The 11,291-nt window shown below is 38.3% G+C and overlaps 1 protein-coding gene across 1 annotated transcript in view; it reads left to right on the top strand.

Moving 5' to 3' along the window:
* The window catches only part of lhx5 (LIM homeobox 5), a 9,951-nt gene extending 2,268 nt beyond the window's left edge, over positions 1 to 7,683 (top strand). The window contains exons 2-5 of the mRNA XM_016491313.1: positions 42 to 265; positions 2,459 to 2,727; positions 5,702 to 5,867; positions 7,196 to 7,683. Coding sequence (XP_016346799.1) covers positions 42 to 265; positions 2,459 to 2,727; positions 5,702 to 5,867; positions 7,196 to 7,560 — 1,024 coding nt within the window. The 3' untranslated portion in view covers positions 7,561 to 7,683. The remainder of the gene's footprint in view (positions 1 to 41; positions 266 to 2,458; positions 2,728 to 5,701; positions 5,868 to 7,195) is intronic.
* Positions 7,684 to 11,291: the final 3,608 nt, after the last annotated feature.

The raw sequence follows: 11,291 nt of genomic DNA, 5'->3' as shown, positions 1-11,291 counted from the left end.
TATATATTGTTCTGTATTGTCATCTCTGTGTCCCTCTGCAGGCGTTTTGGTACGAAATGTGCGGGCTGCTTGCAGGGCATTTCGCCCAGCGACCTCGTGCGAAGAGCGCGCAGCAAGGTGTTCCATCTGAACTGTTTCACGTGCATGGTGTGCAACAAACAGCTGTCCACGGGCGAGGAGCTCTACGTCATCGACGAAAACAAATTTGTGTGTAAAGAGGACTACATGAGCACGAGCGCTATCAAAGAGGTCAATTTAAACTCAGGTGAGAACGACGACTGGAGCTGTGCGTTTAAGGTTTAAGAAGTGTGTGTGTGTGACAGAGAGAGAAGGTTTCCATCCCTCTGAAAGAGTCTGACTCAGTTGTGTGAATTAAGGGTTAATGACACGGCGCTCTTTTTTATCGAGTTCAAAATTACATTCAAACCCAATTCATATAAAATGAATTGATTAACATGATTTCTATTGTTATTTATTTTTAAAAAGCAGGGAAGCAATTCCTTTTTTAACATGATTAAAAGTTATATCAATGTCACTATGGCATAACCAGCATGCAGGAAGCCATGTTGTTGTCATGTGATATGAACTCTTTAAAATAGAGAGAACACCCTCATAACCGTGTCAAGGTCATTATATTCATTTTGACCTTTTTAATAAAATCCTTAAGACTTGATATTCATAAAGAAGAAGAAAAAAATAACTATATTTGAAAATAACGATTAAGTGTCCAAGAACAATATTTAGACATTTTTGCTGGATGGTTACACCATATGACATTCATTAAATCAATTTTTTTTTTTTTACAAAACTGTATACGTTTTTTGAAAGTAACACGAATACAGACGATTATATTTCTAAAAACTTTGCACGTTTTAAATTAGATATTAAGATTTCTTAAAATGAATCTATTCGTGTTATTAACCTTCAGGGAAGCGCATTCGTTTTTCATTAGAATACATCAATACACATTTTCATTTTGTAAGACATTTTAATTTGTGTGTTTGTTTGTCGTCTAATCATTATATAGGTATATTGTCTAACGTGCTACGTATCTTTCTAAGATGTAAATGCATATTAACAGAGCTCCTGTGTTGTGTTCAAATGTCAAATCCATTGAAAGAAAACGACTAGCCCGATTCAGAGGTGTGTTGGTTCACTATTTACGCGTGTCCTCGTGACTGTGATGCTCACGAGTGTTCAGAATCACGGACACGCTGTTTGTTTTCCAACACACAGATGACATCATTATCGCCTCCACTTGTGGGTCAGTGCTAGTCCAATTAATTTAACAGCGACAGAGTGCTTCGTCCAGTCGCGTTAAAAGGGACGTACAACACTCAGATTCATTAATGCAGCAAATTGTCTTTTGAAATGTATGGCGTGCTATTTTTACAGTAATCCTGCTTCTGAATGGCTTGTACAAATGCATATTTGTAAGAAAAAAAATCCAGCCAAGGCCACTATAAGGATAAGTCTCACCGGTTTTTTTTTATTGATCATGCAAAATGTTTTTTTTTTTTTTTTTTTTGTAGAATAACTTACTTTAGAATATTAATACGAGAGTAAATGCAAGCCTTTTTAATATGATGTCATGATAGTCCATGTCCGTGAATATGATCCAGTAAATCAATTTTTCACTGCATGCTAAGGACTCTTTTGGTTTAGTGTTGTCCACCTATGGAGAAGTGTCCATAACTCATTCTCCTCTGCCCATGCGTTCTTGTCAGATAAACGTCTGTAGTCGTCTATTCGCGCTTCTCAGACAATGACAAGCTGTTATCAAGCACAGCAGCCTGTCCCAAGAGACAACCAGACTTAATTCCTCTGATATTTTGCAGAAGTGATTCCCGTTTAGACCTCTGTTTGCTTTCTCATGTTTCTTTGTCTTTCTTTCGTATTTTTATTATTATTAATAATTTATTTATTTATTTCTTGGTCTGTCATATTAAAGCCAGAAGGCCTCAATATTTGATGGTCCTGCGTAAAACCCACAGTTTCAGCGTGATTCATTGTGTTTCAAACTTTCTTACGCACAAACTAGTTTAAATGTGTGTAAATCAATGTCTAGTAGTAGAGTTATGTAAATTTACTCGCTCAAAAATGTTATCCCAATACCTCACACCTCATTTAATTCAAAACTCACATGTACACACACAAATTAAGGCCATTTGTGTGTGGGTCCAGAAAAAGTACAAACCTGCACGTCTGGTCAGCCATGATATTTCTATTTTGTAATCATGTAGATGAAATGTTAAACTGATGTTCTACATCAAATTAAACAAATGAGCTTGACGATTCAGATGATGCAGTTGTATTATTTAACATCCATTAATATAGTCACACATCACATTATAAGATGATGTGTAAGAGGATGGTGATGGTATCTTACAGTGAAGAAGAAAAAAATGTTATGCAATGAGTCTATTACGTTCCTAATTTCTCCTTTATCATACCTCAGTGTCATCGTGTACGGACCGGAGTTTATCGCCTGATCCGATCCAGGACGACACGAAGGAGACAGACAATTCCACCTCCTCAGATAAGGACACTAACAACAACGAGAACGAGGAGCAAAACTCGGGCACGAAGCGGCGGGGCCCGCGCACCACCATCAAGGCCAAACAGCTCGAGACTCTGAAAGCAGCGTTCGTGGCGACGCCAAAGCCCACGCGACACATCCGCGAGCAGCTCGCACAGGAGACAGGCCTTAACATGCGAGTCATACAGGCAAGCATACACTTGGATTCATTTATTTATTTAGGCCATTCCACGATATTCAATTCTGAAAAGTCATTTTATAGGCCATCTGCATTTCTTTAAGATTTTAAACATTCTATAAGATAATACAAGCATTCACCTCGAGCTAAATTAAATAGGCTAATATATGTATAGGATATCGCCACATGTTTTTGTCGTTTATTTATCATTTTTTAAGTAACCGTTACAGAGGAACAACCACTACTGTCCTAAAGTTCAAGGTCACGACACTAATGTGTTTATTAGAGAGGACTTTTAATGCTGATGTTTCTCCAAAGTTTTAAATAATCAGTTGTATTGTACAAAATCATTGTTTGACAAGGTCGACATTTGAAGATCATCCCCCTACTGACAAACCTTACAAAATATAAGAAAGTGAAACAAGGGGACACTTTTAACTTCTTCTGGAAGTTCATCATGAAAGAATAGTAGTTACTATGAGTATAATAATATAACAGGTAATGAGAAAGTAATATATATATATACTTGGCTTGTCATATTTGTAGTGTAAAGTTCTGGTACATATAAATTGTCAAAATGCAAATATAGGTTGGAATTTTCACAGTTGTAAAGCAGTTAATTAAAGTCGTTAATGGATTTTTATCAGGCAGTAGGCCCTGAACAAAAAAAAAAAGCAAGATAATGTCAGCTACAAGATAGGCTTGTCAGTTCCTGCTGAGAAAATATGAATGTGAAAGACAGTCTGTTCTGACAGCAATTACAGCCTTCCGTTTCTACTAAATTTAAGAACTTTCTGTGTACAAATTGCTCAAATAATTGAAGAGGTCAAATTTAATTGGAGTGGTGTTGGTTGACAAACACAACCATGCTGTAAAGTCCAGGTAAAGATCAACGCCATAGTGAGAACGAGAGTTTTCCACCAGTTTTCAGTGAAACATACCAAAAGTATTAAGTCCTGAAACATTTAGTAATTTTTATATATTATGAAAATATTACAATTTAGGAGCTTTGTGGAAAGGATGACTTGATTATAAATCTAATGAAATTATCAAATTCAGCAAAAAATACAGCATCTTAATATGGATTTATCACCAGGTCCATATACAATTAAAAAAGCAAAAGGAACAGCAAAAGGAACTTGATTCTTGATCTCTGATGACTAAAGTTATCCTGGGTTATATCTGTGAACTCAAGCACACAGCTCATAATGTGTCCGTCATCATCAGGAAATCACAACCCTCTCTGAATCCCAGCAAGGCTCAGTGCTTTGTTTCTGAGCCAAAATGGAGACGGCCTTTGCCACACATCCCCGTTCATTTGTTATGTGTTAAATGTGGATTGCGCTCTGCGCGGGGAGCCCTCCGGAGCCATGCCGGTTCAGCAGCATGTGTGTGTAATCCCTAAGCAACGCTCACTCAGGAGGAGGCAAAACATTTCCATAAAAAATGTACCAAACAGTTAGCCGATTGTTCTCAATAAGCAGGTGTTGCCTTTGCTGAGCATGGAGAGGAATGCTTAAGTGGTTTTAGGTAGTGAACATGTTTTGTCTCTCTAATATAGTCTCTCTCACTCTCTATTTTTCTCTTTTGTACATGGATTGTGCCTCCAGAGCAGACTAACTGTTGTAAGCATATATTATGCAGTGGCAATGCAGATTCAGGCATGAATGTGTTACATTGTACCATCATGCATAACAATGTCACCTTATGTCAGACATTTTCACATCATCCTCTGCTCTTTGTTCCTGCACAAGCAGTTTATATGATAACAGTGTGAAAAACGGCCCTCGTGGTGTTTGTTGAAGTAGACGGTTGTGATTCTTTTGACTAAAAGGTTATATTTGAGTTCCACCAGCACAGTGGTATGTCAAATTGCGTTGGTCTTACTAAAAGATTGAAACAATGTTTGACAGTGATGAGTCTGATATTGCATCTGTCACACTGTTATATCAGGTCTATTTGTAATGAGCTGGTGGCTTCATGATCAAACGATACTTGTCAGCACCGGGGTGTCTCAGAAATTATATGCGTGCATGCACTAAAATGGACTGGTGAAATCATCACAGCATATTAATTTTCACAGGAATATAAATCTTAAGAATCTATTGCATTGTAGTTCAGTAGCACTATAGATTTGACAAGACTTATTTAACAAGCCGGGCAGGATCAATTATTGTGTGTTAGATTCTTTCATTAATAGGTTGAGCTGCAAGGAATAGTGTGTGTAATTATAACGAGGCCAACTTTGGTAAATATTTCATACTGCTCCATTCATCCTCTTGGTATTTGGTTAAATTGGTCACATTATTATCTATATAATGGCATTTCATAGCTTAACCTAGCATGTTTCGGATGAAATTTGTATGTTTCTTCAAGCAAATGTGCTGCTAATACCATTAAATCAACAAGAGTGTTGATAGTAAATCACTAAGAGTAGCTGGTTTTCTTTTAGTTTTTGTATGTACTGTATGTTATAAAAACATTACAATCTTATTTTCCTCTTGCAATGGCTAGAAAAATGTAACCCTTAAGGAAAAATCTGTCATTATTTACTCACTTTCATGTTGTTCCAAATCTGTATGACTAACTTTCCTCTGCCAAACACAAAAGAAGATATTTTGAAAAATGTTTTTGGCTATTCAAAGGGTCAAAGTTGTTTGGACCCCATTTATGTTCATTTTGTAGCCAAAAACAGTTCTTCAAAATATCTTCTGTGTGTTGCCTTCTTTTGTGAAGAAAATCCCTTTAACAAACATAAGACAAGTCGTAATGAAAGTAAATATCTTGTTTCGTTGTTGTACGTGGTCTAATTACTTACAATACTCATCTAAACCATCAGGTCACCTGGACAGGCGTGTAAAATGACCCGTTTTCTAATTGGATAATCAGAAGAATGTGAAATGTATAAACATGTGAGGTAGCTCTCATCTCACGTACCTCTGTGGTGTAATTACATAGTATATAATTGTGGCTTTGCCTTGTAGGTGTGGTTTCAAAATCGTCGGTCTAAAGAACGCAGAATGAAGCAGCTCAGCGCTCTCGGTGCTCGACGACACGCTTTCTTCAGGGGACCACGCAGAATGAGGCCACTCGGAGGAAGACTAGAGGACCCAGACATAATGGGCCCTGGAGGATACAGCTACTATGGAGGTACATCATGAACACAAAGAATGTTCTTTCTGACAAAACACATTTACACACAATAATATTTGCTGTCTCTCACTCACATGCCCTGTATCTTTCAAGGCTTTTCTCTTACCTGAAAGCACAAAGACTCTTACAAGCAGTTTCTCTCCTGGTATTAAGATACTTCAGCATCACCCATCATTCCTCAGAGCTTTAACACCGAATCCAAAAACTATGATTATGTCGTCAGAGCAGAAAATAAGAAATATAACACTGGCATCCAATGGAGTTCATTGGAGAACTCTGCAGAGAAATCTGATTAACAAGACCCTGAAAGCGATAAATTATGTGCGTTACCTGTTGCTTGACATTCCAGCTTGGTCTCTTTGATTGGATTTTGCACACTTCTGGTATCTGACATACTAATAGGTGTTTGGCAGAGATGCGAGCAGTGTTTTCATTTCTGTAATGAGTGAACACAGCAATACAATCAGAATACAGACACCAACCATTCTACAAATAATTGAAAAAGTGCATATTTCAAATCCTTCAAAAAAAAAAAAACATACATTTCCAGCTTTTAGAACGTGGAAACAGATATATAACATACTGATCTCTAGAGGTCTGGCATTGATGATTTGACTATCTATCACACAGTGAGCAAGTGGTGTTTCTTTATAGTAAAATGTCTTTCGATGATTGATTAGCACATTAAAGTATCACAACTGCAGGAAAAAAATAATGGAATTGGGGAGGAATGTTAATGACTTTCTGTAGCACTAATTATATAGGCCAGTCGCAAAGGTACGACAGAGTGAGAGGATGGATATGAGAGTAAAAATGAAGAAACATGCCTCTGCACTCTCCTACGATTTCCACATTTATGTCCTCTTTCCTCACCTTTCATTTGAGTATTTTCATTCATGAGCACTTCTTATTCGTCCGCATTGTCTTTGTTACACTCTCATAATTCAATTTTTTGGTCGTAGCCAAACTATTCTGACACATTGTCTTGGAAAATTAGAAAAACATGAAATTGGGCATCAAATAAAAGTATTACTCATTGTGAGTTAATTAAATGTCATGTACACTGATTCTTCGAAATGGTAAACAAAACAGATCATTGGAGTACATTTTACAAGAATATACTATTTCAGTTTTTCTACTTCAAAATTTCGCATTTAATTTAAGGTGTTACTTGCCATTTTGTTTTACTACTTTGTGAAATTTACTAACAATTTTTGAGTGAAAACGGTTTCTACCCCAATTTTTTCTTCAGTGTACTCAACCCCAAAAGCACTTTTTCTTTTAAATATCAGCAGCATTACTGATTTCTCTATTTTTCTCTTCAGAATACCAAGGCGACTATTACGGGCCAGTGGTCAACTACGATTTCTTCCCTCACGGACCCCCTTCCTCACAGGCGCAGTCTCCTGCCGAGTCCCCGTACCTCCTCAGCTCAGGTTCAGGAGCCCTGGAGGGCGGCCCGGTCTCTGCTCTCCACCCCTCAGACGACCAAAGGTTCACAGACATGATCTCCCACGCAGATACCCCCAGTCCTGAGCCAGGCATGACCGGACCGCTCCATCCAAATCCACAGGGGGAGGGTGGCTTCACAGGGGGTCCGAGTCCACCCTTCCCCCTGGCCAACAATACCAGTTACAGTGGCCCCATGTCCCTTCCTGGTCAAGAGATGGGGGAGAACACTGTTTGGTAGGACAGAGAGACAGGAAAGACTCTGAACTATGCACACAGAGGGAATTCCTTCCTAACTGGTCTACCTTAGTGCTATGTTACTGAGGGAGGGCTTATTGGCTGGTCATGGACCAGAACAAACCAATATTTGGACCATAAACCTGAAAGGTGGAAAGACATCAAGTGCAAATGACCCTCTCTTGAAGTTTAGTTTCTACTGTCAAGGGATGTATATTGTCAGTGGTCATCTTGACCGATCACATTGGTTTGATTCCGTTGATATGGTTTCCTGAGTTCAATATTATGATTGCGACAGTAGCTCAGATCTTCGTCCAAGAGGTTTTCTACTGCTTTGACTTACTGATTAGCAAAACTTGTCAAACTGCATTTGATGGTCAGAAGTGAGCTAGTACTTAAAGGTAAATCCATTTTCATCATTTTGTTGGCTTTAGTTTCTTCCTTTTCCGAGATACTGAGGCTTAATTTGTTCAAATTAAAAAAAAAAAAAGTTTTCTGTTCTGTCTTAAAACTGGTCCATTTGTAACATATTTGGTTCATTCATTAACTGCTGAATTGGTTCATTAAACATTTCAATGAACACTCGGTATACCCGTGTTCTGATGAATCTATGCCTGTCAAAACACACTTTGCGCTAATCAAATATCTGATACGTAATTGGACTTACAGGTACACTGAATCAAATTATAACGTGTTTCAGAGGGAAAAAGTTATTTTTAGTTGAAACAGAACTGATAACCCTACTGTGGTCAAATTGACCCAAGAGTCTTAACTTCAATAACCAACAAGCCAACTGCTAATTTATTATAAACAGTTTCTAATTTTAGTATATAAGATGTCATTAAGTTCTAGACAGAAACGTTGATGTTAAGTTGCTGTAGGGTTAAAATGACCCTCAAACAGCAAAGAAGGGTTAACTAAACATTAGGTTGACTATGAGAGGTAAATGATTTTGGATTTGAAAACACCTGGGACAATTGCGTTTAGCACTGCGTACGTCCTGAAGCTGGATATACATATTCCCTTTAGGTTGTTTCAGAAAGTAGTTTTTCAGTAATAGTTTTTTTTGTGTGTGTGTGTGTGTGTGACAATTTAACAATTCAAGGTCCATGATGTCACCATTAGTTTTTGTGACATCACACAAAAGGAAGTTGCCACTTCACAAGAGGACAAAATCGATAACAACTATGAATATCTTGTTTTATCTCTCTCTTTTTTTAAATTCAGTATTCACACTTAAAAACAAACATATGCACCTGCAACACATGGAGACATCTGCCTTACCCAAATCACCTCCCATCCCCCATCTTCTGCATAGAGGCCACTGCATAGAGGTCATTGAGAAGCTTGCAGAAACGCCTGACGAGCCTGTGCTTTGTTCAACTTCATTTAACCTTCACTTTAGTACCTTGCTTTGAAAAAAAATGTTTTAATGGAAATTATTTTCAAAAGAACATTGATGCCATAATGAAAAATCTCCTTTAACAGCTGAGGTCTCTCTTCTCAATGGGGGGAAAACAAAAGGATGGGACAGGCAACATCTGTGACTTACCACTGCACCCTGAACAGCCTCCAGACTGAAAGCAGGCGCCATCTGATGGGCTAGTGAAGAAAAACAATCGTCTAGGCAAATGTCACCTGGACATAGGGGGCATAATAATTTAGTAAGAATTTAATTAACTAGTTTTGACACTAGAAAATGTAGAAACTGGCACTACAATATTTAGGTTTAAAGGATTCAAGGTACTCAAATGGGAGTATATAAAATGGGTTACATTTAATTTCTTAAGACATCCCAGTGTTGGCTAACTGTTGTTAAACCAAATTTGTCTTGCTTATCAAATTTCTCAATCTTATAGTCCACCAAACAAAAATCACCACAGTCACTAAAGAAAACAAACCACCAAATAAACCAAACCACAGAAGAAAAGTCACTAAACAAAAACTAAAACAATCTTAGAGTTGACCAAACAAAACTAATCGCCAAAGTCACTAAACAAACTAAAGCACCAAACAAAAATCACCAAAGAAATGTCTCAAAACAGAAAGACTAAATAAATCTTAAGAGACCACCAAACAAAAGAGCAAAGTAACCAAACAAAACAAATCACAAAAAAATGAAATGATCTTAGAGCCAACCAAACAAATCAGTCACTAAACAAACCAAAAACAACAACAACAAAAAACGTAGACAATTTTAGAGCAAAGAAACATCACTAAACAAGACAAACTACCAAACAAATCGACAAAGAAAAGTCACTAAACAAAACAAAAACAGCCAAACAAAACAAACAGGCCTTATGATGGGAGTCTCACCAAAGGTCCTTCATACTGTAGTCTACTCATTAGGTCTAGGGAAGTTTGGCCCACCCATAAAAATTGTCGACTTACCTGGATGAATATTTTTTTATAAAGCCAACGCATAAATTCTTAGCACCCTTTATGGGTAGTTCTAAACTGAGGAAACAACATATGATTTTTAAAATAAATAATTCAATCATTCCTACGAATCCATTCAAACTTATCTACAAAGTTTTCCTACTCTCTCTTACGTAGGATTTGACAGCCATCACATTCAAACAAACATGTATTTCACATGTATCTGCTTTCATGCCCAACATGTTTTCAAGGTTATGACTCTTATTACTTATGCATTTAGACTTGTAGGTCCCCCCTCCTTCCCGATTCCTTGTCTCAGTGGGCTCAGGTGGGCCTGCGGAGGACCACGCAGGCCCCAATTTTCCCCCTGACTGGTTTTAACATAAGGGGTAATGTGAGAGGCGCAGGCACGGGCTCTTCCACACCATCTCCTCCCCCAGAGGGAAACTCTGAGCCGGGCTAGATCCCGCATGCAGCCCCTCCTGCTGTGGAAAACGTGGTCTTCAGTGCCACCATACCATTACTGCCTGCCATATCCCTCTATTATTTACTTCTCCTCTTTCTCTCTGTTTGCTCCCTGGAGCCTGCCAGCACCATATCTCGTTTGGCGAGGTAGAATAGACGTCTTTATCTCAGGGAGGTGAGGACGAGAAGGCAAGGAGCTTGGGGACTGAAAATGTGTCTGTATACACATACACATACAGACGGAAGCCATGCTTTGACCAAGAGCTTCACGGGCACACTTGTATATCTCAGAAAAAAATCTTTACAGTTTTATTACCCAAATATATCCAATGTCTTGGTTCTGCACACACACATACACAGAGCAAAGTCCATTATCACACAAGCCTTTTTGTAATGGATTTCCTTGTTTTGCTTCAGTGAGAGGGAAGAGGAGGTGGTGGAGGGGAGAGAAGCCTTCTGTTGTTGTTATAAATCACCTGCTCGTTCTCTCACACCTCTCTCCCTCCCGTTTCTCCGTCCCATGCTATCCCACAATGCCCCCCTCCACCCGGCACATAATCAGCCCCAAGCACAGGAACCCCCTAGAAAGTCTCTTTCACTGCAAAGCCTCTCAGCATCCCTCCTCACTTCGGTTTGCTTACTCTATCGCTCTCTTCAGCCTATATTTTATTATCTTTCTCATCACCTTTACTTTTCTCTTTAGAGATTACGGTTATATTTGCACATTTTCTTTTTGATTTCAGACTCTTCGAAGGTCCAATATTTAAGCATAATCGTGAACAGTTTTATTTGAACAAACTTGAATATAGCTAAGGAAACTGAACAATTAAAAGTTGTTTTTGCTTTAAGCAAATGTGTCAATCAACTTGATTGTGGGGGGGGGGGGGAGGA

This window comes from Sinocyclocheilus anshuiensis, unplaced genomic scaffold, assembly GCF_001515605.1.
Source record: "Sinocyclocheilus anshuiensis isolate Anshui unplaced genomic scaffold, SAMN03320099.WGS_v1.1 scaffold478, whole genome shotgun sequence".
In the NCBI taxonomy this organism is placed as follows: Eukaryota; Metazoa; Chordata; class Actinopteri; order Cypriniformes; family Cyprinidae; genus Sinocyclocheilus; species Sinocyclocheilus anshuiensis.
This window is presented reverse-complemented; position numbering and strand designations above follow the sequence as displayed.